Genomic DNA, 27,782 nt, shown 5'->3' on the forward strand with positions numbered 1-27,782 from the left:
CAAAAATAAAATAAAATGAAAAGTACAATACAATACAATGTATAAATTATATAATTTATTTTCAATGTAAAAATATACCTTTAAATATAAGAATTTTGTACATCAAAGATAAAATTAGGCGGTCCATTCACAGTTTATACAAACAAAGAAATAAATTAACAAGGTAGTTTTATTTACGAAGCGTTGTGTTGTAAAACCCAAAGCTTCTGTTTATGCCTGATATTTAAAAGGGAAATGCGGTTACTAGCAGAGAGCTACAGTATCTAGGAGCAGGGCCCCGGCGCAGTAGCAGGGCTCCCACGCAGTAACAGTGTGTTGCTAGTAAAAGCACTGACCTTTTAACTATTTTGCATAAACATGATTTTCAAAGCACCGAGCTGCTTCAAGAATAAACTCCAAGGAGTCAATACATGAGCTTGGTTATAATAAATATTACAAATACAGACATACAGAATGTGTAAAAACAAATAACAATGAATGAATTCTAAAACATTAACAGGATATTAACTGCAAAAAAAATGTATTCAAATAAAAGTAAACATGTCTGTAAAAGTACAGGGTGTGTATGGTTTAGATGATGGTGGCAGTGCAGTGGGACCATCAAGGAATACATACAGCAGCTATTTTTTTGTCTAAACACATAAAAAGATTTCCAAAGACAAATTAGAAATTTACAAGGTTTAAAGAAAGTAAGACTTTCACTGAAGATTATTGCGGAAGCATGGATAAGTAATCAAAAGTGGTGCAACCCTTCAATGGAACCCCACCATCAGCAGGGTTCCAGGACACATATATCGCGGTTACCTGTACTCAGGGCTATTTTTCAACAGGCTCCAGCAGGAAGAGGCCCTTATTCTAGTTCACTCTTTCTGACAAAATATTTCTTAGATGGACAAAACCATGTGCACTGCAGGTGAGGCAGGTGTAAAACCCCACCCAAATCTAATTCTCTCTGCACAAGTAACACCTGCCTTACCTGCAGTGCACATGGTTTTGTCCATCTAAGAAATATTTTGTCAGAAAGAGTGAACTAGAATAAGGGCCACAATTCCTGCTGGAGCCTGCTGAAAAATAGCCCTGTCTGTACTGATACCTTTGGTGTGAGAGATCGGACACAGGTACAAACGGATTAGGTACAAACCGTTTGCAACTCAAAAGAGAGTTACAGTAATGCAATCAGTGTAAAGCATAGATATTGTATGATATGAACTCATTGCTGCCATCTTGTGGACAAAATATGTGCCCACACACCACGGCGATATATACTCTGTCACCAGGCAGCATTCCGTCATGTGTTACCTGGAGTCAGTGAAATGCTGAATTGTTCGCTGACTTTCTTGCTTCAGTTCCTCAATGTGAGAGTCCAGTCTCTGAAGAAGATCCTGTGAGCGGATCTCTTCCTCTTGCAGGAAACGTGAAGCTACGGCATTGGCTGGCGAAGAGGGCGGCATCGGGAGCTGCACAAGAGAAGAATGCTAATGAGAGGCCACATTAAAGAAAAGCTCGGCTATATAGATCTATAATAAGCAATCCAGCCAGCTCTTGTGGTTTTGTATGTAGAGATCAGAGGACATATATAGTGTACTGATGTCTTAACACGTAATACATGAGAGAGGATAAGAATATATACACGGAACATGGTAACGCCACCTCTGCACTAAGCGTCATGGGTAGCCACGTGTAGGGAGATCCCGCTTACTGCGCGTATTAGTGCAAATAGACTTTTACGGACGTAACCATGATTCGGAGTTACATGAATCTCTTTCCTGCTAAATGACCATGTGGGGATGACAGCTGTGCTGCGGGAATAAGTGCGAATAGTGGCATTAGCATATAGAATATAGGTGGTGTACTAACTGATCACCACCTTATAAATGTGAAAAGATCCATAGATAATAGAATGGAAATAAAAGAACCTCCCTTGCGTCGGCAGGAATAAGTTAACTCCAATGCTCGGTATACCTGATAAAAATGTTTAAGCACTGAACACTGGAAGTAAACTTCTGTATTGTGTACCTACTGTATATACGCATACACACATAATGAATAGGAGCCAGCTTTCACAACCCCAATATCTGCCCTGCCGCAGTCACGGAACATTGCCACAGCTGATAACCAAACCATTTCCATTTAAAGTAACTTAGCACAAGCGCCTTACTGCAGACACAAGGCTCACCTGTGGCTCCAGGCAGGAATCCTCATCTTCATCCTGGACATCTCCGTCTTCCCCCTTCTCCAGAGAGCTTGTCCTGCTTAAGCCTTTCAGAATGAAGGCAGCTTCTTGCTGGGAATGGAGAGTTTGCAGCACCTCCTCGTATCGCTGCGACACCTTATTCAGATGCTCATTCAGCGCCTTCAGCTCCTCTTCGTGTCGGCTCAGCAGTTCCTGGGATCTCCTGTGTAGATGAAAGAAGAAGCAGCCCATCAGCCCCACCGCGGCTGGAGTTCATTTAAACCATAATGAACTGATCCATTTTTAGAAAAAGGTTCCTCAATGGGCAATACCGTAGATAGGAAACTAGGGCAACATTAACAAATAAATGATAAAATGACTCTGCTCACTCGCCAGAATGGAAAGGATCAGAATCATCTCCCACCCCGACAGGATTCCAAATAACCACACAGGCCCCCTTAGTAAAGCATATTTCATAGGAAGGGAATCAATGGGGCAGTGACGGATGAATCAAATCTCCAGGGGATATGGTGGCTAGGTTGACATTACAAAGGTCGACATGCATTACGTCGACCACTGAAGGTCAACAGGCCTCATTTCAACACATGCAAAGGTCAACTTTGCATTAAGTCAACAGGGTCATTCGGCCGACACAAGCATTAGGTCGATATGGGGAAGGTCGACAATCCAAAGTTTTTTTCTTTTGTGCCGACAGGCAGCATTTCATGCACTACCATCCACTAAGGCGTGGAGGGAGAATAGAGCGGTGTGCCAAGCGTAGCATGGCGAGCACAGCGAGGGGACGTGGTGCACCCATATGGTGCCCATGTCGACATTTGGGACAAAAACAGTGAGAATACCACGTCGACCCTTTGACTGTCAACCTTCCCCATGTCGACCTTTTGAATATGTTGACCTTCGTTTGGTCGACCTAATGATCCACACCCATCTCCAGAATAGATGAAGAAAATCAGCAAAGAGGAGGAGGACAGCGCAGCGCTCTCCGTGTTCTCACCACTATACACCGGACTAGCAGCAAACATCAGCAAAGAGGAGGAGGACAGCGCAGCGCTCTCCGTGTTCTCACCACTATACACCGGACTAGCAGCAAACGTCAGCAAAGAGGAGGAGGACAGCGCAGCGCTCTCCGTGTTCTCACCACTATACACCGGACTAGCAGCAAACATCAGCAAAGAGGAGGAGGACAGCGCAGCGCTCTCCGTGTTCTCACCACTATACACCGGACTAGCAGCAAACATCAGCAAAGAGGAGGAGGACAGCGCAGCGCTCTCCGTGTTCTCACCACTATACACCGGACTAGCAGCAAACGTCAGCAAAGAGGAGGAGGACAGCGCAGCGCTCTCCGTGTTCTCACCACTATACACCGCACTAGCAGCAAACGTCTACAATCTGCTACATATACTCCTACAGATTGTACGTTTCCTTTATTAGAACGGCACATACTAAGCATTTGGTATACTGTTATGCCACACTTTGTAGTGACACTGGGCATGAAGCAATGGTGTGCGCAAATCCTATGGTAACTGTGATTCCGTACACATTGGTTCCACAAAATGATGCTGATGTTGCAGCTGCATATGTACGGAGACGCCACCACCACCACCACGGGCATACAAAGATGCACCATCAATCATCTGAGCAACCCAATGGTTGCTCAGAATCTCTGTTGGAAGTAAGCCATTGCATGCACAGACACATATGCAGGCTGACATATGCCACTCAAATGGTGGGAACATGCCTGCAATTGACTCTCCAGCCCCGCTACTTCCCACAAATGATTGAATCATTCATTCTGCATCCAAAAACTTACTGCCATTGCAGTCAGTAGTCCATAAGGACGCATGTGTAGTTTGCCACGGACACATGGACAGTACAAAAAGAATTAACTAAAGCCCGCAAACATTGGCATTGTGGCAACATATAAATCAGACCCATTGTTATCAGCATCCATTGTTTTATCCATCTCTGCTCTGATGAAGAAAATCAGATTTGGGTTCCTATAGCGATTTAGAAATGCTAAATTCAAACCTCAACTGAATGCCACATGAAGCTAATCACAGAATGTATGAGAGGTTATTAACATAAACATAAGTAATATTCAAACAGACATAAAACAAACATCAAAAACCACGGCCCACGAATTAAAGTGAACTCCAGAATAAAAATACAATAAGCAATATGATTAGAACGACTTTTTATACACAGAAAGAACAAGGTTATCGTGACGGCTATCAAGAGTCCCAGAGAGTCCACTAATTAAGAAAAAGTTTATCCAGAAGGTAAATGGATCACAGAAATCCACATATGTGACAATTATGTGTCAACGTGTTCTAGATGAGCTAAAACAGAAGTCAACACGGATACAAGTGGCCACCTAGAGACCGCTCACCTCTCCACCGCACTCTGAATGTCAGACGGTCTCGTCTGCAGAACAAGCTCCAAATTTCTCCTGGTCTGTGACAGTTCTTTTTGTAGTCTCTGGTTCTCACACTCCAGATTATCCAAAGCCTGAGAATGCAAAGAACATTGGATAAAAATGCAAAAATAAAAAGGGATAACTATAAAAAAAAAAAGAACAAAAAAAGAGGATTTCTGTTCTTACCGTTTAAATCTTTTTCTTTAAGTCCATAGGGGACACAGGGAACACAAAGTAAAGCCTAGAGTGTAGGGTCTGGGAACCAAATAGTTACTAATTTTCTCCCAGCATACCCTCTCCACTGTACCCCGCCCCCAGCCACTGGCCAGCAAGACAGTTGAGGTAGCAAGCCCATGGCAGGTGTGACAAGAATGAGAGGGAGAAGGAAGTCCGGCACACAGTAAATCAGAGTCACACTCTCAGGTGCAGCATCCAGAGATCCGGTACCCTAGGAAGTAATCCGAGAAAGCCAGGAGTGTTATGGTGGATACCCTGTGCCCCCTACGGACTTGAAGAAAAGGATTCAATTAGGTAAGAGCATAAAGCCCATTTTCTACTTTCATCCACTAGGGGGCACATGGACCACTGGGATGTCAAAAAGCTGTCCCTTCCCCTAAGGGCTACTCATTACAGCCCCCACCGGTTGGCTGTAATGAGCAGTTAACACAGCAGAGGCAAAATGAGCCAATGCAGCATAGGTGCCTGCGAACAGTCAGACAGCCACCTGGCCAAAGTCTGTTTTGAAGTAGGCCAGACCCGCCTGCGAGTGGATAAAATGAAGCAATGAACTTAGATATGAGAGTTCCTACTAACGTGACGTCATTGCACTTTCAGCTGACACCAAAATACTGGGGCTCAGCATTTAAGGACTGTTCAGGGATCCTACCTAAACCTGCATATTTACCTTTATCAGGGAAAAGAGACATTGGGCGGTATTCAATGAGCCTGATTCGCCATGTTTTTATGGCAAATTTGTCCTGTTTGGCGAATTTTTGACTAAAACGGTGAATCACCCTATTCAATGACCACATGGCGAATACATTTGAAGGTTTTTTTCGCCATGATTCACCGAGTAGCAATCACTATCTTTTTATGGAGAAGTGGAATGTGAACTTTTAAAATAAAGTGTTTTGTTTTTTTCATTTGGTGTCAAAAAATCAGGAATTTTATTCTGAGGAGGGGCATGCTATTTTTATTCATGTGCTGTATATATATATATATATATATATTTTTTTTTTTTACACAGCAGCCAGCAGGGGGCGCCGGAGCCGAGCCGCTCATTAGATATTCATATATTCACTGCACCCGATCGTTACGATCGGGTGTAGTGAATATACGGTCCCCTGCTGGCACCCCCGGGGGGCAGCCTGTGCTGCCTGGCACCCGGGGAGCCCACCTCCCCCCCACAAACGTTCTGGGGCAGGCAGAGAGACTTCCATCTCTCTGCCTGCCACCGTCCTCAGGCTCCCTGCGGCGTTCGCCGCAGGAGCTCATATTCGCCGGTCAGGGGCAGCGAGCCCCTGACTTGTTGAATACCGGAGCCGGCGAGGCTCCGGAACGTGGCGAATGTGCAGCGAATCCTAAAAAGGATTCGCTGCACCTCGCTGGTATTCTCATTGAATACCGCCCATTAGCTTGTTGCTCTGGAAGGCCTGCGCTGAGCCCTGCAATCACTGGCGAACATCCACCCCCTATGCCCCATGGTGCTAACCACAGCATCCACACTGCAGTAAGTAAAGAATACATCCACATGGCCTTACGCAGACAGGGGAGAACCTTCCTCAGTAGTAAGTACACTGGAAATCTGTGCCCGGGAGCTGCAAGCTGGTTAGCTAACTGCGCAACTTGTAAGAGCACGGAAGCCCCTGCCGATTTCTGACTGGTATCCATGACTGAAGGAGCCCTGAGAAGTACATTAGTACAGGCTCAACAGCTATGTTATAGCGGAGAACATACCACCATTGGGGTTTTTGTTTTGAAAGACTTTTTAAAGTCAACCAAAAGTACCCCCCCACACACATACACACAGACGTTATAAAACGGGGATGTGTGTTTTACGGGGTCATGCTATAAATAGCAAAGCAACATAAATAGGGAGATAAGTAGGGCAACAGAGAGTGAAACAGAGATCCCAATGTTGCTAAGCAACTTCTCCACTGTTACCATAGAGGCAGATGCTTTATCAAATGAGATAAATACTACACACCCTCCAACTTGACCCATTCCATTAGGTACAAAATGCTCTGTCCCTGGACTTCCCTGTCAGTGGCAGTTACAGAGGTTGGACTCCAGCACAGTCCAAAATTCAAAGAGGGAAAGGGGGGGGTCACATCAACTGTCAGTGTGTCCTGGACAGTGATGTTGGTGGTGGCAGTAGGTGTGGCTCCCCTTTTTGAATACTGGACTGTGCTGCAGGCGCACATCTACAACTGCCACTGGTAAGGAAGTCCAGGAACAGAGCCTTTTGTACCTAATGGAATGGGCCATGTTGGAGGGTATGATACTATTATATGACCATAAAGAGCAGTAATGAAATGAAATATATCACTGCAATGTACGTTTCTATACATGCACACAGAACAAATAGCCAAATAGTGCTCCACCAACCAGCCCCCATCAGAGCAGGAAGGAGATAACCTGACCAGCTCTGGAGAGGTATACCTGGGGAAACATGACCAAGCTACTTTCCGGAGATGTGCTAAGGCATGCATACTGTACAATGGCTGCACAGCATTTCTATAAGGAAACACTGGGGACGGAGTATAGTGGAGAAGGGAGTCTGCTGAGAAAAAAGGAGTAACTATTTGGGGCATAGATTCTCTCCTCTCCAGGCTACACACAGTGTTCTCTATGCCCCCTAGTGGACAAAAGAAGAAACAGAATATAATCCAATTGGTTGCCCATAGCAACATACTATCGTCAATAGAACTCCCATCTTAGTAAATAAACCCCACAGTATTTCTGAGATGTCAAACAATAAATATAAGATATTGCGCATCACCGCCCCTGTCTTACCAGCCGCACATCCGGCTCTTGCTTCTCCACAATCTCAGTCAGTTGTCGGTTCTCTGCTTGTAAGGTTTCCAGCGCTGCCAGGGAAACCTGCACAGACATAACAGTGTCTGTAGTCCAAATGTCATTTAATCCCAGAGCCATATTTACCCAACAAACCACCCACCACCGACTAGGATCACAAGCAATGGTACACACCTTTGCCCCATCTCTTTCACTGACAATGCCAATGGGATGCCCAAACTCTAACCCTAAGTACATACCAACAAATGCACATCACAGATTATTACTCTGCAAGCGAGCAATTGGTGTCATAACAGACCTAACAACTTCAGCCATCCCTTCTTTGCTCCCTCCCGTAATACCAAAACCCCATGCCCTGTCCTCTACTAAACTTTAGGTGTAATGTGCTTAAGGTTATCCAGGGTCCATTTTATAATAAGACCACATCTAAACATTATCCATGTCTATTAGCCATTTGCCTCTGGCATTACAGATCAGCAATTTACTCCAATGTGCTGGTTCTCAGAGCTTTATGGATATATTCCGCGTGAATAAATGGGGAGAGGACGGGGAGGGAATTTGTCTGCACACTCTAAATAGGGCACTATTCTTTTTTGACCTGTGTTGCCCGCTATTTTGTATCTGTTGCGGGGGTGCTACTCAAGGTAACTGTAATATACAGAAGAAGTGTGGTGGCACAGAGGTTGTGCAAGAAAGATGTTACGCTATTTGAGTGCACACAAAAAAACTGTTTATTTGTGGCTTGTATTTACTGTATTGTTTGTAATGATAGATTCAATAAAATTTAACCTTTAATAAACTTATTTCAAAAAAATTCCCCTTTGTCTTGATTCCTTTATTTATATAGGAACAAAAGAGGATTAGTTCATTCTAGGTGAAATAAAGAGTTAAAATCACATACATTTAGACATGGTGCTCATACAAAGAAATGAGAAAAAAGTGAAAAATAGGATTTTTAAAAAAGATGTCAGAGCCCGTTTTCTGCTGCACTGTGTTTGATTCTGCTTTATTATGAGTATTCACTGGATCTGTTTCTTTCATACAATGTTGCCTTTAATTGGCTTTCAGCCCAGTTTTCCTCCTTTGATGTGTTTTACACAGGGATGTATGCTGGCTACTATTGTTGCCAGTTTGTTTCTACTACTTGGCTCTTATGCTGTGTACACAGGGGGGCAATTATGTATGAAATCGCTGGCAAAATGGTCGCTCAGTGACCATATTGCCAGTGATTTCATGTTCAACCGGCGATAAATGGCTGGGTGCGCGCTCCCGCGGCCAGCCCTTCATGGTCGCTGGTCGCAGGAGCTTGCACCTCCGATTCTTGCTAAAAATCCCTGGTCGCTGGTGCACAAAGCACTGTGCACCAGCTACCAGCGATATCTAGCCTCCAGCGCCGGACAGGACCCGCCCACCCGCCGCGTCATAGTGTGTCACACGGCCCCCCCTGCCCGCGCATACAGCACAGAAGCTGCTGTGCAAATCTCCCCCCCCCCCACTGTGCCAGCACCCACACCTCCTGCGCGCCCCACAGCCGCACTAGCCATTAAGTGCATAGGCTGTCTTTAGAGGGCATTGGTGTTGGGCAGCATGATAATGTTCATGCTGCCCATCGATGGTGATTTGCACCATCGGTGGGCAGCATGAGCATTACCATGCTGCCCCACACCAATAGTATGTGACCACAATATAAATGAAGGGGGCATTGGTGTCGGGGTGGCAGGGGCCGCATGGCCGTCTTGTGCCCCCACACCCCTGGCAGGAGCGGGGCACTAGCGGCTGCTGCCGCTAGATTATCCTGCCCCTACAAAGATGACCCTTGCTACATCTGTATATACACCATATACACTTTTATTCCCTTCCAGAAGGACTTCCCACAACCCATGTCAATCATAAATGAATTTAAACAGAGGGTAAAAAAAATCTAGTCAAAATTGCTAGCAATTTTCAGGAAAAATTGCTGGTCCCTCTGAAAAACTAGACACTGAGCAATATATTGCTGAGAAATATATTGCTGAGATATATTGCAAGTACACTGAGCAATATATTACTCAGCAATATATTGCAAGCAATATATTGCTAGCAATATATCTCCCCCGTGTGTACACAGCATTAGCCCAGCATATTTCCACTTTAAAGAGAAGTGTGTGTGTAATGCTGTGTACACAAGGGGGCGATAGGGGCTGAAATCGCTGGGAATATGGTCGCTGAGCGACCATATTCCCAGTGATTGGAGTGTGCACCAGCGATGGGATAAATCGCCGGGTGCGCGCTCCCGTTTTCAGCCCCTGAATGGTCGCTGGTCGGAGGAACATGCTCCTCCGACCAGCGACATCCCCTGCCTCTTCACCCAGCAGTGTTTAAATTTTCATCTGCGACCATCTCTGGTCGCAGATGAAAACGGGACACGGGGCAATATGATTGCTGAGCAATATATTGCTAGCAATATATTGCCAGCGATCATATTGCCCCGTGTGTACGCACCTTTAGATTTGATTTTGATTTCAGCTCTCTCAGAGCTTGGGTTTATATTTATTAGATCACGGAAGGGGTGGAGATATTCACATATATATATATACACGATTCTGCATATGGATTACACTTTTATTAGGTATTGAGCCTCCAGTATTTGACCACCAATTAGTGGTATTTGTACCGGGATTGTTTTTGCAGTCCTAAAGATTTCAATTTCTGTGTGTGGTTTTTACTTGTTACACTTGAAATTGTGTTTTATGTGTATTTATTTTCGTGTATTGATCTTTTGCTCTGCTCACTATTGGAGGTGTTTGTAGGCTTGGTGAACAGTTTTATATCTTATAACTGTTCAGTGGGTTTATCACTAGATACCCAACTTTACTGTCTCATGTTTTCTTGTTTTTACAGATTCTGTTTTATCACTTTATATATTTTTTACATTACAGTGAGGGTCCCCTGCCTGCACCGGCAGTCGGAGTCAGTCTCACTATAATCTCCTAATTAGGAGTCGTGATGACAGTTTGGTTACCAATTATTTTTGTTTTTTCCCACACAGCAGTATATAGGGCTAGATATTCTGCCCATTTTTTCAGGGTATATATATGATTCTCCCACCTAATATCAACATTATATTGCTCCCTCTTATATGCACATTCTTTTTGTTATATACAGGTTTTGGTTACACTCCCCTGTCTGGGTGAGCGCTAACGCTAATTCCCTATACACACACACCAATTTTTCTCTGTCTAACACATATACATTTTTCTATATCACAACATGCAGCTAGAGGTCGGGCTCTGATAGCTCGACGCACGTTTCACTTGAAAAAGCCTCATTAATGCTGCTTTCAGACCGCATAACTGGCTTTGACCCTGTATTTGGAAACGTTTCCAAAAACGGGTCTGCCAGATAAAACCCCTTTCACACCGCAGCACTTAAACGGTATATTACCGTTTAAGTGCCGATTTTTTGACACTGGCAGACCCGTTTTTGGAAACTTTCCAAATACAGGGTCAAAGCCAGTGCAGCCTTCAGCCCTCCCCTCCGTGCAGCTCCCCCCCCACCCCTCGCGTGTCGACCGAGAGCATGTCGACGCCCCCCCGCGCATGTCGACGCCCCCCGCGCATGTCGACGCCCCCGCGCGTGTCAACGCCCCCCCCCCACCCCGCGTGTCGGCGCCCCCCCCCCGTGTCGACTTACCCCGTGCCGGTACCTCCGTTGTGGACTGCAGCTCAGTATGCTCGGAAAGCACTTATGAAAAAAGTGTCTTCCAGAAAATGGCTGCCCCATAGGAAACCCTGTTTAAAAAAACTGTCTTCCGTATGGGGGGCAGCCATTTTCTGAAAGACACTTTTTTCATAAGTGCTTTCCGAGCATACTGAGCTGCAGTGCCGGGAACCACAACGGAGATACCGGCACGGGGTAAGTCGACACGGGGGGGGGGGGGGGGGGGGGCGCCGACACGCGCGGGGGGTCGACACGCGGGGGGGCCGTCGACACGCGCGGGGGGGGCGTCGACACGCGCGGGGGGGGTGTCGACACGCGCGGGGGGGGCTCCAGTGCTGTGAATACTTAATGAGCGCTCATTAAGTATTCACTGTGCTGAATTTAGGACCCAGCTCATTGGCTGGGTCCTAAATACCGTTTCTGAGCCGATTTTTGCGCTAAAATACCGGTTCAGAAACGGGTAGGACCCTGCATTTTAACCGGTTAGAAAAAACGGCATTTTCTAACCGGTTAAGTGGGACTGGACCTTTCAGACCGCACACATTACCGTTTTAAAACGGTAAAAAAACGGCAATTTACCGTTTTAAAAGTGCGGTCTGAAAGGGGCATAAGTGGAAATATGCTGGGCTAAGAGCCAAGTAGTAGAAACAAACTGGCAACAATAGTAGCCAGCATACAACCCTGTGTAAAACACATCAAAGGAGGAAAACTGGGCTGAAAGCCAATTAAAGGCAACATTGTATGAAACAGATCCAGTGAATACTCATAATAAAGCAGAATCAAACACAGTGCAGCAGAAAACGGGCTCTGACATCTTTTTAAAAAAACTATTTTTCACTTTTTTCTCATTTCTTTGTATGAGCACCATGTCTAAATGTATGTGATTTTAACTCTTTATTTCACCTAGAATGAACCAATCCTCTTTTGTTCCTATATAAATAAAGGAATCAAGACAAAGGGGAATTTTTTAGAAATAAGTTTATTAAAGGTTAAATTTTATTGAATCTATCATTACAAACAATACAGTAAATACAAGACACAAATAAACAGTTTTTTTGTGTGCACTCAAATAGCGTAACATCTTTCTTGCACAACCTCTGTGCCACCACACTTCTTTGGATATATTCCACCCCTGTTAATGTAATCTATGGTCCGGGTTCAATTAGATGTGGTTATCATGAATGAATTATGTGTAATCAGAAAATGAGGCAGCCTGCGCTTAATGCAGATTTTCACACCATCCATTTCAACACTGGTTATTGCCAGGTTAACCCAGGTGTCACTTTGGTAACAGGGGGTCCCTGAAAATAAACAACCCAGGTCCAGTGACTCACAATTACAATAAGGGTAGCAACGGAGGTTTGACACAGAAACCACCTGTGTATTGGGGCAGTGTGAATGGTACGATCCAGGTCATTCAACCAGGGTACCATTTACAGTATAGGAAGAGTCAGGGCATCGGAGCTTGAAGGCGAGATCATCGCTACGAGCTGGCAGAACAGTTAACATTGCATCCGTGTGCAGTGTAAACAGTGCCAATGAGGGGCAGAGCCGGGATGTGAATGGAATCTGTCCTGGCATGGACAAGGGTTCCATATCCCGGGTTGAATCCAGGATTTTGGTGTGAAAGGGGTATAAATGTACAGGCTGAAGTCTCTAGTATTAATTCAGAAAAAGGACTATCTATAGTGTGTAGGCAACAGGTGCTTTGTTCCTCCATGTCTGCTCCTACCTTGTGCTCCGCTGCTTCTCGGTCAGCTCTCTCCTTCTCCGCATGAAGCTTCCTCTCCCAGTCTTTGGCTGAATTACAGGAAGATGCAACACTTATGCTCTGCTGGTGCAGCGCCTGAGTCAGCTGTGAGACCTCCTTCTTCATCCCGTCCAGGACGCTGCTGTAGGAAAGTTCCACCTGGGAGAGCTGACTCTTCAGCTGCCAGAAGACAGTACATAATGTAGTATAATATACTTTATATAGCGCTAACGTTCTCCATATCATCATTTACATCAGTCCTGTGCCAGTTTTACTTACCCACACTACAAATATGGGCAATTTAAAATAGAACCTATTTAATCTACCAGTATCTAGGTGGCCTCAGGAAATGATATAGAAATATAGAATTTGATGGTAGATATTAACTACTTGACCAATCAGTCCGCCCCTTACCATCATATTGTTTCCTCAATCGCTATTTTATCCTTATTATTTGCAAGGTTATCCTTTGGTCTATCCCATGCATGTGTAATTGCTCTACCACTTTCTGTGAAGTAAATTTTCCTCAAGTTTCCCCTGAACCACCCTCCAGGGTCAGTGCATGTCCTCGTGTTCTAATATTAATGTTTCCCTACTGGGCCTTGTTAAACATTGATATATTGATTGGTGATCCAGGACCAATTTTAATTATTTATGGTTAACGTAATAGATAACACCAGTGCTAGTTTCTGCCAATAATGAAAATGTGGACAAACAGAAGACAATATTTTCCTTGACTTCTTACCTGGACCAAAAGAGGACATCTAAACATAATTTACTTAATTTAGTATTTTTACCAACATTTCTCAATAAGAAATGTTTGGCCTAGGGCAGGGGTGTCCAAACTTTTTGCGACGAGGGCCAGATTTGGTGAAGTGTAAATGTGTGGGGGCCGACCATTCAGCCTGACATTCTTTGAATCATTAATCACATCAGAATGGTCCCCCACTCTGCCCCCATTCACTCTATGTCCCCCAGCCTGCAGCTTCACTGTATTTCCCCCAGCCTGCCCCCATTCACTCTATGTCCCCCAGCCCTGCCCCTTCACTGTATTTCCCCCAGCCTGCCCCCATTCACTGTATGTCCCCCAGCCTGCCCCCATTCACTGTATGTCCTACAGCCTGCCCCTACCTCACTGTATGTCCCCCATTCACTGTATGTTCCCCACTCAGCACCCATTCACTGTATGTCCCCCAGCCGGCCCCCCTTCTCTTAATGTCCATGAGTGCCTCCATTCATTGTATGTCCCCATGCCTGACCCTCCTTCACTGTATGACCCCCATTCACTATGTACCCCACTCTGCCCCCATTCACTGTATATCTCCCAGCCTGCCCCTGCTCCCCCTTCTCTGAATGGCCATCACTGCCTCCATTCACTGTATGTCCCCCACTCTGCCCCCTCCCTTCTCTGTATGTTTCCCAGCCCCTTGTGTGAGCCAGAGGAAGGAGAGGCAAAGCAGGCACTGCAAGGACAGGAGATGCTTGGGCTCCCGCTGCTGCCCTCCTCCGCTCTGCATGTTACGGGAGCAAGCTTCCCTCTTGCTGCCCCCCTCCCCAAACACTGCTGTCACGGATTGTGGAGTAGGGTGATATACGATTGCAGCAGCAGGGGTAGGACACCAAACACATCTGACTGTGGCGGCCGGCACTTCCTCACTGCAGCAAGGTAAAGGCGCGCTCGCCGGGGCCCCACCTTTAGTGTCCTGTGCTGTGCTTCCCACATCTGATGCTCTGCCCGCTTCCAGCTGGAGGCTCTGGGCTGCTTGAAATGACAGCACGGGCCACAATTGGCCCCCGGGCCTGACTTTGGACATGCCTGGCCTAGGGGTTCTGATTCTCTAAAGTGCCATGACTCAATAAAGTTTGGAAACCACTGCTCTAATACTCCTCTGAATTTATATCCTCCAGAACTGAACACAGTATTCTAGATGTACCAATGACCTATACAGTGGCATAAATACTTCTGTCTTTCTGCTGCCGATTCTTCTCCCTATGCAACCAAGCATCTGACTTGCCTTCCTCATTGCTTTGTTACATTGCTTTCCTTTAAGTTATCTGAAATAGTGACTCCTATATCCCTTTCCTCCTCAGTAGTTTCCAATGCGCCTTTAAGACTATAATTTAGCTTTGGAGTTTTGAGACCCAAGTGCAAGATTATTTGGCATTAAACTGTAGTTGCCATGCTCTTGACCATTCCACTAGTCTACCTAGATCAGTGATGGCTAACCTTGACGCTCCCGCTGTTGTTAAACTACACATCCCAGCATGCCCTGCATCAGTTTTAACATGGCCAAATAGTAAAACTGATGCAGGACATGCTGGGATGTGTAGTTCAACAACAGCTGGAGTGTCAATGTTAGCCATCACTGACCTAGATCATCAACCATTTGTTTTACCCCTCCTGGTGTGTCTACCCAGTTGCATACCTTTGTGTCATCTAGAAAAAGGAATAATTTCCCTTCATTACTATTTGCAATGTCAGCAATAAAGATATTAAATAGCATTGGTCCAAGTACAGGAGATTAGTATGTATGCTATATGCCATAATTACTAAACTTCTGAAATGACATAACTTAGAACTATCTGAATATGAATCACTAAATCCTCGTGTGCTTTTCTTAGAATATATATCTGCCACCCTGATAACGGGTGTGGTACAGGGTTCCGACAGTCGGGATCCCGACAGTGTTTAGCCCGACGTCGGGATCCCGACTGGCCGGACTCAGACAGCATGGTGAGCGCAACAAAGCCCCTTGCGGAGCTAAATAATAATAATAAAAATAATAACGTACTTTCAATGTTAATTGATTTACCCTGAAAACATCATGCATACACAAATTATCAAAAATAAATTGTAGTGAGTGTTCTCTTCGCACGGGCAGCTCAGTCATCATCAAGGATGCATCATAGTGTCATGGCTGGTCATTTATCATTGCGATCACATGATCACTCACAGCTGTGACTGGCTGCAGGGGGGGGGACTCTATTGGATGGCTGCGCCAAAAAAAAGTGGACTTTGGGCCTAATTCAGACACTGCAGGTGGGGCAAATGTAACGTCCTGATAGAGTTAGACTGGGGAGGGGGGCATTTTAATTCTGTGCAGGGTAAATACTGGCTGCTTTATTTTTACACAGCAATATGGATTTCAGATTGAACACACCCCACCCTAATCTAACTCTCTCTGCACGTTACATCTGCCCCGCCTGCAGTGCACATGATTTTGTCCACTGTGAGAACAAATCTATTCTGCGATCGGGTCTGAATTCTGCTTGCCACCAGCCTGACCTCTTACAAGCACCGATAATCCATTAGAAGATACATTAGTACTTTATGCAGCAGCTCACTTACTTTCTTAATCTCGGTGCAGCATTTCTTGTGTTCCTCTTCTAAGTGCTTCTGAGCTTCCACCTTGTCCTTCATCTCCCTGGTGAGCTGCTGACACTGGTGTGTTACTAAAGAGATATTGTCCTCCAAACGGGTCACCTCGTCCTGTAGCCTCTGCTCGTTCAGTCGGCTGATGGACAGCCGAGAGCTCATCACTCCAACCTCGTCATGTTCATCGGATAGCCTGGACCCTCTTAACCTTTCTTCTAAAGACCTGCGCCCACAGACAGTACAGATAAATAGGATGCCGTATCCTCTGTATCTGATACAGGCAGAAATTAAGCTTCTATATGATAAGTAAAGGCAGTTAAAATATTAGTCAACTAAACATTGTACACCCCGTGTACATCACCAGTCGCAGGGGATATCTTGCAGTGTCAAATGAGCAAATAATAAATCTTAGTTGTATGTTGTCTTATCAATACTTCATGGAAGTGAGCACCAGCTGATTGCCTAAAATTATTTTCTAAGGGCCCCTGGACTCCAGCCTATGGAGTAAAATCCATATCCTGTGGAACTGCATTTAATGCACTGCACTGCAATTGGTCTGCAATAATTCCAGGGTGTATTGTCCATTGGAGCTATATATGCCAGCATAATTGTATTATAGGTAGCATGTTTCAAATTGTATTAAATGTTGTTTTGTGTAATGGTATGTTATTTGTTTTAATAAAACTGTATTTTAATTGTTCTAATTGATTCATTATTAAAATAAAAGTGCCCAACGGTATTGTCCTTTTATGTCTTATCAATTAACCTCATTGTAAGGTTCTCTTCCGCTTCACAGTCTCTTTAAATACTCCCTAAAGTGAATCTGCATCTTCCACTCTTGGGTTGGTGGAAAAGGTAGAACCCTGCCCATGTCTAACCACAGAGGGTAGAGGAGGAGATACAGATGGAGCCCCTCTCTTCCTTGCCCGGCTCTCGCCAAAACCGTCCCTGCTGGTGAGAGCCGGCGGAGAGGGACTCCATCAGACTGGACGAGCGTGCGTCTCACGCGCACACGCATCCCAGTCTCTCGGCGGCCAGGCAGCCGCCCCGACCCCCCCCCCCCCACCTGCCTCCGCTTCAGGGAGATGGGTAGGGTTGGTGGTCGGGGTGGCGATGGGGACCGTCGATGCGGCAGGCAGCTCCGTCGCCACTTGGCACGCGAGTGTCTCGTGCACGGGCGCCCCCTAGCGATGGCCAAAAGATGACTGCAAAGATGACTCATGCTCCATCTGTAAGCCTACAGGAAACACCTTCACCTTCTCAGCCCTACCTGCAAAGTAAAACATTGTTTTTTTCACTTTCACAAATCTAAGAGCCCAGTCAGGACAGTACCAGTACAATGGGTTTACTCTTTAGCTTCTAATGGTGCACCTTCTACACCACCAGAATACCAGCTATGTTGGTGCAGAAGTGAGCGGACAACAGTATTTGCACGGAGCGTCATTTTGAAACAGGACTGTGCATTGGTAGAGCATGTTGGGGGGGGAGGGGGGGAGGTGGGGGTGGTGTTGTACCTTGATTTGCCCTCATGGAATTCTGCTGCTCTTGTTGAACTGTCCCTATCAGACAAGGGTCCTTTATTATCTGCCCATGGAGGGGTCTCTTCTATTTGACATTGGACCCTGATTTGCCCTTGTGGAATTCTGCTGCAAATCTAGTCTATTTGTATCACAGTTTTTGGCAATATTTGAGGTCCGATTTTAAAACCTGGACCCTATCACATTGACAGAGTTGTATGTTTTCTATGGAAACTTCCCGATTCGGGTTTGAACTGTATAAGTTGCTGGAGACCAAAAACATGCGAGATTACAAAGTTTACAAAACTCACACATTTTGAAAACCTGGACCCTATTACACTTGGCCAATTGTATGGGAATAAACATTGGGCAACTGGACAGCAGAAGTATGCTATATTCACAGAAACATATTCAGAAGGTTAGAACAGATAGTGGATAGCAGCAGTGGTGTCCAGGGGTGGGGCTACAGCACAGATCAAAATTCAAAAAAGGGAGAAACACTAACTGCCAGTGCATCAGTTTGGAAAGGCAGATGGTAGCAGTTGGTGTAGCTCCCTTATTTGAGTTTTGAACTGTGCTGAAGCCCCACCTCTGGAGCTGTCACTGGACAGCAGTAACACACATTAACATTCAGCCTTCCTGTTTAGGAATCACCTGATGCTGTTCTCCTTGTCGTTCAGAATATGATTTACCCTGGACATCTCTCGGTGTAGTTCTTCTTTTTGGGCTTTAGAGCCTTGTAGGAAGTCCGTGTGCACTTGTATGGTTGCTCGCAGCTCAGCTTTCTCTTCCTGGAGAACCTACAAGAGTTAAATCAGGTCTCCCGGAGTCTGTCTAATGATACATGTCATATATCTCATTATATTTAACTCCTTCTAGTCACAATTGTGCATTTTATCCACTGGTGGTATGCTGAAAAATATGCTACTTCTTTTTAAATAAATAAAATATGTATGGTACCATCATGTACTCTTCTTTCATGTCAATAGATTAAGTCAATAAAGCTTTGATTGCATTGTTGCGGTTCCTCTGCGCACACAGATCACCAAGCCAGTAATAAGATAAGAACGTTCTCCTCTCACCTTTATGGTTTGCTGCGTTTGCTCAAGCTCCCGCTCTGCTCGCTCCCGTGCTGCAGTAGCAGACTCCAGCTGCAATCTCAAACTTTCCATTTCTTCTTCTTTGGCACAAAGGCTGTCATTAGCCCGTACCAGCTGGCCACCGAGGTGTTGCCGCTCTGATCGCCCAGCCAAACTAGTTTGCTCCAGCATTTGTTTGCGGCTCTGTGACTGTTGCTGTGAGTTAAGATAATCAGAAAATAACATGAAAAACTCATTTGTAGGACTACATTAAGCGGGAAAAAAACAGTTGGGTCTAGCTTGTGAACTTTTACTTGTGTTTTTTTTTTGGTTTCCTTTTTTTATTTTATGGTTCTGCTCCATACCGCAGTATATATTGCACAGCAATATTGTGTTTTAACCTTTAACTATACCTGCATGATGATTTTATAACATTTCGATATATTGAGGTATTAAATTGTGATATCCCTATTCCCAGGGCTGTGTTACATATTCTTTCTATAATTATTACATTTGTTTATGTTTACAACAAATGCTATTCAGGTTCTTCTTAGATCCAGTGACTTTCTCTCCTGGAAATGGGCCCTGTGGCCATGTGACTATTGAGGATATACAAGATACAGAAGCACTGTAAGCCTATATGGATTGCTCTGTAGAAAAAAGAAAAAACATTTCAGGGGTAAATGTAATAAAATCAGATGGGTACGTATGAGGCAATCTCGGCTGGGAATTCCAATTCGGAAATTTACTAAAAGCAAAAATTTTCAGAGTTTGCTCAAATATAAATGAAAATCACGACAGAATACACATGTATGAATCAACAGACCATTGGCAACAACTGAGCAGGACTTTCCATAGACACTAGTTTAGATGTCTTTTCAATTCCCAGTCTGTTTCGAAGCTTTTAATAAACTAATTCAAAAGTAGAAAAAAAACCTTTCTACACTAGGTGAAGATGACCGAGCAGTCAGTTGTTGAATTGAAGTAAACAAAGATGAAATGCCTTATTCTGGTTCACTCCTTCTGGCAAATTCCTTCTTAGATGGACAAACCATGTGCACTGCAGATGTTACTTGTGCAGAGAGAATTAGATTTGGGTGAGTTATTTTTTTTCTGTGCAGGGAAAATACTGACTGCTTTATTTATACACTGCAATATAGATCTCACTTTGAAGTAAAGCCTCACCCAAATCTAACGCTCTCTGCACATGTTACATCTACCCCACCTGCAGTGCACATGGTGTTGTCCATCTAAGAAGAAATTTGCCGGAAGAAGTGAACCAAAATAACCCCCTAAACCATGAGGTGTTTCTCTGTGTATTGCCTGTTTAATGTGTTGGTGTTTACTATTTAAGATTGTGAGTGTTAACTGTGGTTTTCTTCCTGTCCTATGGTAATGAGAGAGAAGCTTGATGCTTGGCAGATTTAGCACCTCTCTTATCTGATTCACCTCTCTATATCTTTGTTGTTTGTGTGATGCATCAAATGTGGTCCTTCTGCATGTGATGTATCGCATGCAACCCTGTTCCCCATTGCCGGGAGTGGGTCCAAATTGGAGGTCAGATGTGCAGGCAGGTCCGAGCATCGGGTCAGATTTAAGTCAGGGTGTTGTATTTGTAGTTACAGCATATTAAAAAAAATATTTGGTATAAACCAGCCAACTCTAATTTTTACACTTCTAGCTATCAACTCAGCAACCACAGCCCAGGAGAGCCAGGAATAGGGAATAGCGCCAGGCTTCAACCCTGGGCCTTGGGTGCTTTGGAGTGGGTGACCCCACACCCCCCAGGGTCCTGGCCAGAGCTGACTAGTTGGGGGTAATGCCCCGGTCGCAGGGATCAATATAAACTTGTCCCCCAGTTGTGACATCATCTCACTGAATAGTGGAGTCCGGTACAAATTTGAAAAAATACGGGGGACACAGAAGCTGCTTTTTTTTTTTTTTACACAAAACAGAACCCATCACATTTGTGACTAACCGAATTGTAACTCGGCTGGAACACAGCAAATAAGTCAATTTACTCAGGATCTGTCTGTTATGGCTTGTGACCGACTCTGGAGTCTGTGCTGGATGTCGGAACACTTACCTGGCATGGTCGCATAGAATGTGATCACACCAGCAAGTGCATTATATGATATTTTCACAATTGAGGTGACCAGACAGATACACGGTGTGGGTGGCTGCAGGAAGAGAATCTTCCCATAGCTGCTGCTCTCAGGGGGATGTTCCAGGTCCTCCTGGTTCTCTAACCTCTGCCAGTGTCTGCGATATTGCCAACAGAACACCCCACCCAGCGGCTGAAGACATTACCATGTATATTAGCCCCAGTTGTATACCTGTTGTCTACTGATGGCCACGATGTTACAGATGTTCCAATCAGATGTTCTGATGTTTGAAGCCTCACTTTTTTTTTTAACAAATATCAAATAAAATATAATTGTTTTTATTTGTAATAATAATAATAATAATAATAATAATAATAATAATACATACATACATACTTAGGGCAGTTTCACACATTCCGGCTCCTGCCGGGCGGCGAAAACCCGCACGGCCAGGAAGCCGTGCAGCACACAGTAGTTTATCATGGAGGGGATGGCCACAGCCCGGCAGCCGTCCCTTCCAGTGGCGGGATCCGGCCGCTAACGGACGGCCGGGCCGTCCCGTGTGAATGGACACAATAGTGTCCATTCACAACTACTGTGCACGGCACGGCTTCCTGGCCGTGCGGGATTTCGCCGTCCGCCATGAGCCGGACAGTGTGAAATAGCCCTTACATGTTCTTCACCTATTTCACTCATAAAATAATACCCAACAATTTCAGAGCAGTTTTCGGGAACAAAAATTGTCATATAAGTGGCTAGCAACAAAGGTAACACTGGCAGGTCCATGTATACTGTACCTGGTATATTTCAGCTTGTTCAGCTAAAGTCCTGCGCTGTGCTTCCAGTCCTGCCACCTGCTGCTGATATATCAGACGTTGCTTCTCCCAGTCCAGAGATCTCTGCCGGAACTCCTAGAAATAACCCCATGCTCATTATCACATATTTTAGTACATACAGTGAGCTGCAAAGGGTATATGACAAATTAGACAAAGCCATTTATGAACCTTTACCACAATGGATTTTGCCAAGCAATATATACTTCCTTACATCTTGCTCAATGTTTTGAGACTCAGGAATGTTAACACTCACTACTGATGTTCATGCAAGGCTGCGCCCTCCCCGATTTTGAAATGACAAAGTAGCGGCACCTTGCTGAAACAGCATGCCCATGACGTGCCATCGTGTGAATAGTTGCCATGTGCATGGCATCTATTCACATTTAGCGGAGAGCTTGGCAGAAGCCCAGCAGCTCCGTAGGTGCCAGGCATCAGTGACGTCAGTAGCCGGGCACACTCAGAATAGTGGAGCCATCCCATCAACAATAGCAGAGCTGGTGGGGCCATGCTCCTTGCCCCATTCGACCAGTTTAAAAAAGGGTTTAATCCAATAGAAATGACGGGACAGGACCCGAAGCAGGGGGTTCATGTAAGAAAGCCCATTAACATCCATTAGTAGAAGTTGTTCTGTAAGGAGTTCCTTCAATATGATGTTCAGGGCTGATCATTTTGATCATGGGGTATTCTGGTTCATTCGCTCGGATGTGAATTCGCATCCTTGCGAATGACCAAGATCTCGCTTTCCGAATGGTGGTACACCGGCCCACCATTCGCAAGTCGTGTACGTTCGCACTGGCTGCGAATGGATGTTTTACATAACCATTTATTTGCCTGCCGTGGGGACCCTCCCACATCTTTCGATGGGCAGGTGGAAGGTGCACACATATGTAAGGTTGCTCTAAATAACCTTACATATGTGTGTACGCTCGGGGGGAAGTGGGCGGGCAGCTGAAATCCAGTGATGTCAGCAGCCTGCCACGGTTGCATTAGCATGGGAACGCACATCTAATGGGCCAGCCCGCCGCCCCACGATCGCAAGCATGGGTGCGTGCAACCAGCGATCAGTTTGGTCGCCGTGGATGCACGCACCAAGCACATGCACATGTGCAGATATGCGCAATGCAAAAGCATCGGCCCCATGCGAACAGACCAGAATAAGGTTCCATGTGTATTACTTAATCTAACTATTTTTAGGACTTTGCAGAAATGTGACTGGAACTTTAGAAGAGATTCAGAAAATGATATATACTGTACATAATACTTACTGTATATAAATGTATTAGACATCGCAGTACAGCCTTGTGGATGCAACTCCTTTTCTATCGAAGGAAGACTCAATAAACAGAACAAATTCCCAATATCCTAAGGACTTACCTCCAGCCTGCGTGTCAGGCGGCTGACCTCGGACCTTTCTTCCTCCCCTCTGCTTTTCACCTCCAGCTTCTGGTGTCTCCTCTGAACCTTCTCATATGTCTTTTTCAACTTGTTGAGCTGTAGTAAAGACAAATGTAGCAATCGGAACATGTCTTGGTCTCTAAATACCAACCTATCGAAGGAAGTCGTTCAGTCAACTCTGGGCACAGAGATCAGCTCAAATCCCTTTGTCAGCTTTATTGTAGCTTAAGACAACATCCTTTTCCTTTTTGTCTCAAGACTAAGGGGGATATTCAATCTCCGGCGAGCACCTCCCATCGGGGAGATGCCCGCCGGGCCCTATTCAATGCTGTCTTCCCCGACAGCATTGAGCAGGGTATCTCGGCAGAACGAGCCCGACATCTAAAGCCTACTTATTAATTATGGCAAAACGCTTAAAAACAACAAAACACCCACAAAAGAAAACCCTATGTGCAAGATTCTGAGTTGCGAGCAAAGCAAAAGAAAAATGCTAGTTACTGTGCACCTTTGTCAAATTCGCATTACCCTGCAGGTGGGGTAGATGTAACATATGTGCAAGATTAAAGCTGGGTACACATTAAGCGGCATGTTTACCAGGCCAACGGTGTGACCTATGTAACAGTATATCGGCCGTGACGTACACACAAAATCGTTCTATGGCCCTCCAGCTGTTGTGAAACAACAAGTCCCATCATGCCTTGCCACAGTTTTGCTATTAGGGAGTGCTAAAACTATGGCAAGGCATGCTGGGATGTGTAGTTTCACAACAGCTGGAGGGCCACAGTTTGGACATGCCTGCAATAGAAATGTGCATGATATGTTGGTCCACGATATATCATTTAGTGTGTACCCAGCATTAGATTTGGGAGGAGGGCGTCGAACCACAATAATTTGTAGCAACGCAAAACTACAGCTGGCCAGTATATGTGGGATACAGGCAAAAGTAGCCAGTATTTACTCTGCATTCAAAAATAATAAATCCTCTTCCAACATTCAAAACCAGAGAAGGCAGAAGGGAAGGAGAGACTGCGGTGTAACTGGGTTCATGTGTGGTCCTCCAGTATATTACCTGATGCACATTAATCAGTTCCTCTAACTCCGCTGTAATAGTAAATGTGCAACTAAAAGAGCTACAGTTTCTGCACTTATTCTGTATACAGTAATATGGCTGACCAGAGCAATAGTGTGTAATAAATATACCTCTTCCTGAAAGTGTTTCAGCTGAGACTCATATTCTGTTGTCTTTAAGCAGTTGTTTTCCTCCTGTTCCGCCAGCTGCCTTGTCAGAGACTTAATCTGTGAATATATCCATTATATAGTATTAAGGGAAGCCTAAATCTCAATCACAAAGGAGAATAAATCAAACTTATTATCAATCTATAGTCAGAATTCAAAGTGACTTCAACCAAACCTCCAAACGTACAGTTTCAGTGGTTCCCAAACTGTGTGCCGTTGCACCCTGGGATGCCTCAATTGCACCTGGGCAATTGCTCAGGTGCCTTGGTTCACTGGTCCAGGACCATTTCAAAATATTTGTGGTCATTCTAATAGCTAAAACCAGTGTTTTTGGCTAACAATCATAAATTATGTGGACAATCAGAAGGGAATCCTGTCCATCACCACTTAGTAGAAGCTAAGGGTAACATATAAATGCCATTCACTTAGTTGAATATTTCTTGAATTCATTTTTCAATAAGAAACTCTTGGCATAGAGGCGCTATGAAAAAATCCTGATACTCTAGGCGCCCTATATTTCAATAAAGTTTGGGAACTATTAGTATAGTTAGCTAATGATGGAAAATGATTCAGGGACTGATTCAGGGTAATGAGAGATTATCAGAGACTGCACATGTACTGCTTTCGCAAAGAGATTGACAGGTAGTGGACATTTGGAAGGGTTACTATGGTGTTAGCGGGGAGTGGTTGTACCTGAGCATAAGGACGGCCATTGCTGCCCCCTCGTCCGATGGCGTACAACTGCAGAAACAACTGTACCATTGTTGCAGCATTACACTGAATGTGCGTGCCTCTGAAGACACGCAGGCTGTGCTGCTCTCCTGGGATGCAGTTGGCTCTCCAATAGGGAGTGAGATCCCAGCTGCTCATTTATGCACACGCACAAAATTCTGCCCGATCGGCCATGACGCCTATGTGTATCCAACCATTCAATGTTACAATCTACCAGCACTGTCTACCTGTCACGCCCTTTGCAACTAATTCCTTGTTGTGACCGCCATCACAATTCAGTTGCTGTGCGTGCGCAATGCGGCCCAGATGCATACACAGTAAGAAAACATTGTCTGATTTGCATACAATAGCTGCGCTGAGACCACATCTCAATGAGGCCCATTGTTATGTGTCTTTGGCAAGTCCCATATCAGTACCGGATTGTGCGTTGCATGTAGTAGGAAATTGCTTGTCTTTGGGCATCCCTGGGCACAAACTTTATGTAATATATATATATATATATATATATATATATATTATATTGAAAGTTAGAGGATGGACAGCGCCATTCGCAGGATGTGAATGAAGAAAGAACTCACTACCACACTGGGTTCTTGGTTCGACGTTTCCGTGGGGCAAGACTTTTTTTAAGAACTATCGCATACAGTAACAATGCACCACATATATACACACACACACACATATATATACACACAAGTTGATTGAACAAACACCCCCTACTAGTGCCTACACTACCTCTTGATTCAGCCATTCTTCTCGTGTCCTGGCAGAACTGAGCTCTTGGTCTCGCAGTTGCAGCAGAGTGTTTAATGTCTCAGTGTGGGCTTCCCACTCCGACTTCTTGTGATCCAGCATGATATCGATTTGCCTCATGAGTTCTTGTAGCTCCAATTCACAGGAACCAAAAATTGTTCTGTCAGAGACAGAGATGGGAGTAATCACTGGGCATCCATTTACAAAACACCTGGCACATTTCTAGATATATTGTTACACTACCCCTGCAGAATGCTCAACTTTTAAACCTTCATAGTTTAGCCTTGTTTATGGTTTAAATCAGGCATGTCCAACGTTGGCCCTCCAGATGTTGTGAAACTACACATCCCAGCTTGCTTTGCCACAGTTTTGCTATTAGAGAATGCTAAAACTATGGCAAAGCATGTTGGGATGTGTAGTTTCACAACATCTGGAGGGCCAACGTTGGACATGCCTGGTTTAAATGAACCATAAGGGTAAGGGGATATCAGAGCAGTCTATACTACATCTGTCCTCATTTCAAATCTACCTTCTCTAACAAGGAACAACCGCACTCCTGCCAACCACCCCATCGTACAGTACCAATGCCTGCTCCTGCGCTGTGGTGGAAATCTAGGCGCACCTGAGCAAACTGGGGCACTGGCTGCGACCAGAGATGATTTTCAGCCACCCAGCTGTCAAGTCTATACAAGTCCTAGTGTGTGCCAGGCTAGAATGAGGTGTGTAGAAGCAATTCTTACAGAAGAAGCAGACTATCAGAAAAATATTATGCCTACAGGTTATACCACAATGTATTCATAACAGAAGTAATACACCAATATACAGGTGACAACCGATGGAAGCAGACACAGATAAATGTGCTAAATAATGAGTTCTCACCCTATCTTCTCGTTCTTCTGCATTTCTTGTAACAGAGCCTCCATCCTGAGGGCCGGGACACCTCCAACAACAAAATAAACATTATATAATGTGGACAACTCAAATGGAAGTTATAGGTTTACTGTTTCAGCATCGAAACGGCTGTATATTGAACAGTGATACTACAAGTGCTTAGGGATTTATAATTATTATTGTTGTGAACATTTTCCTGACAATATGCTTACTGTTTGCATAGATGACAGATCAATTTTTAGTTGCAAATTAATATTATAAGATAAACTGGGAGGATGCACACAGTCCAATATAACCACCCACTGGGCTAAACAGCTATGGTGAGATCCCACGGGTGTGGCACTACAACTCCCAACATGCCAAGCTATCTATGCTGAGAGCTGTAGTTCCACAAAGTTAACCTAAACCTGATTCATTCAATAACATAAGCACACTCGTGTTCTAGTACTGTAAAAGTGTATTTTATACTATTTCATAGGGTAAGGTTAGTTGATACAAGTAAAAAATAAATACCAGTTGTTTTTTTTAATTTCTACTACGGTTCTGATTACTATTTACAGAAGTGATGGAAATCAAAAGGTTGCAGTATGTAAGTGTCTCAGGGCGCTTTTCCGGAGCCAGAACTATATTGATGTGTCGGCAATATAGCACTTACCGGGAGATACCGGAACAGACCCGTGAATAAGCCTCCAGTCCTCCCGGTAATTCTAATATTGTTGTGCTGTTTGAAAAATTGTAACCTAAATTACAGGGGACTTTGTGTGTAG

The 27,782-nt window shown here is 44.7% G+C and overlaps 1 protein-coding gene across 2 annotated transcripts; it reads right to left on the reverse strand.

Moving 5' to 3' along the window:
- Positions 1-1,021: 1,021 nt before the first annotated feature.
- Positions 1,022-27,782, reverse strand: CEP63 (centrosomal protein 63). 2 transcript variants are annotated; one of them, XM_083178390.1, is made up of 14 exons: positions 27,671-27,782; positions 27,004-27,064; positions 26,107-26,284; positions 24,604-24,699; positions 23,383-23,499; positions 21,970-22,083; positions 19,071-19,283; positions 18,643-18,779; positions 16,445-16,694; positions 13,078-13,275; positions 7,626-7,712; positions 4,584-4,702; positions 2,177-2,396; positions 1,022-1,457 (listed from the first exon to the last, which is right to left on the reverse strand). In XM_083178390.1, exons 2-14 carry the CDS (start codon positions 27,045-27,047, stop codon positions 1,296-1,298), a joined length of 1,935 nt encoding a protein of 644 aa, XP_083034516.1. In that variant the 5' UTR covers positions 27,048-27,064; positions 27,671-27,782; the 3' UTR covers positions 1,022-1,295. The 2 variants fall into 2 exon arrangements, with proteins under 2 accessions (XP_083034516.1, XP_083034515.1); XM_083178389.1 differs by having other exon boundaries at positions 18,643-18,788; positions 27,671-27,781.

The sequence above is a fragment of the Crinia signifera genome, chromosome 3, assembly GCF_055691185.1.
Source record: "Crinia signifera chromosome 3, ASM5569118v1, whole genome shotgun sequence".
NCBI classification, from domain to species: Eukaryota; Metazoa; Chordata; class Amphibia; order Anura; family Myobatrachidae; genus Crinia; species Crinia signifera.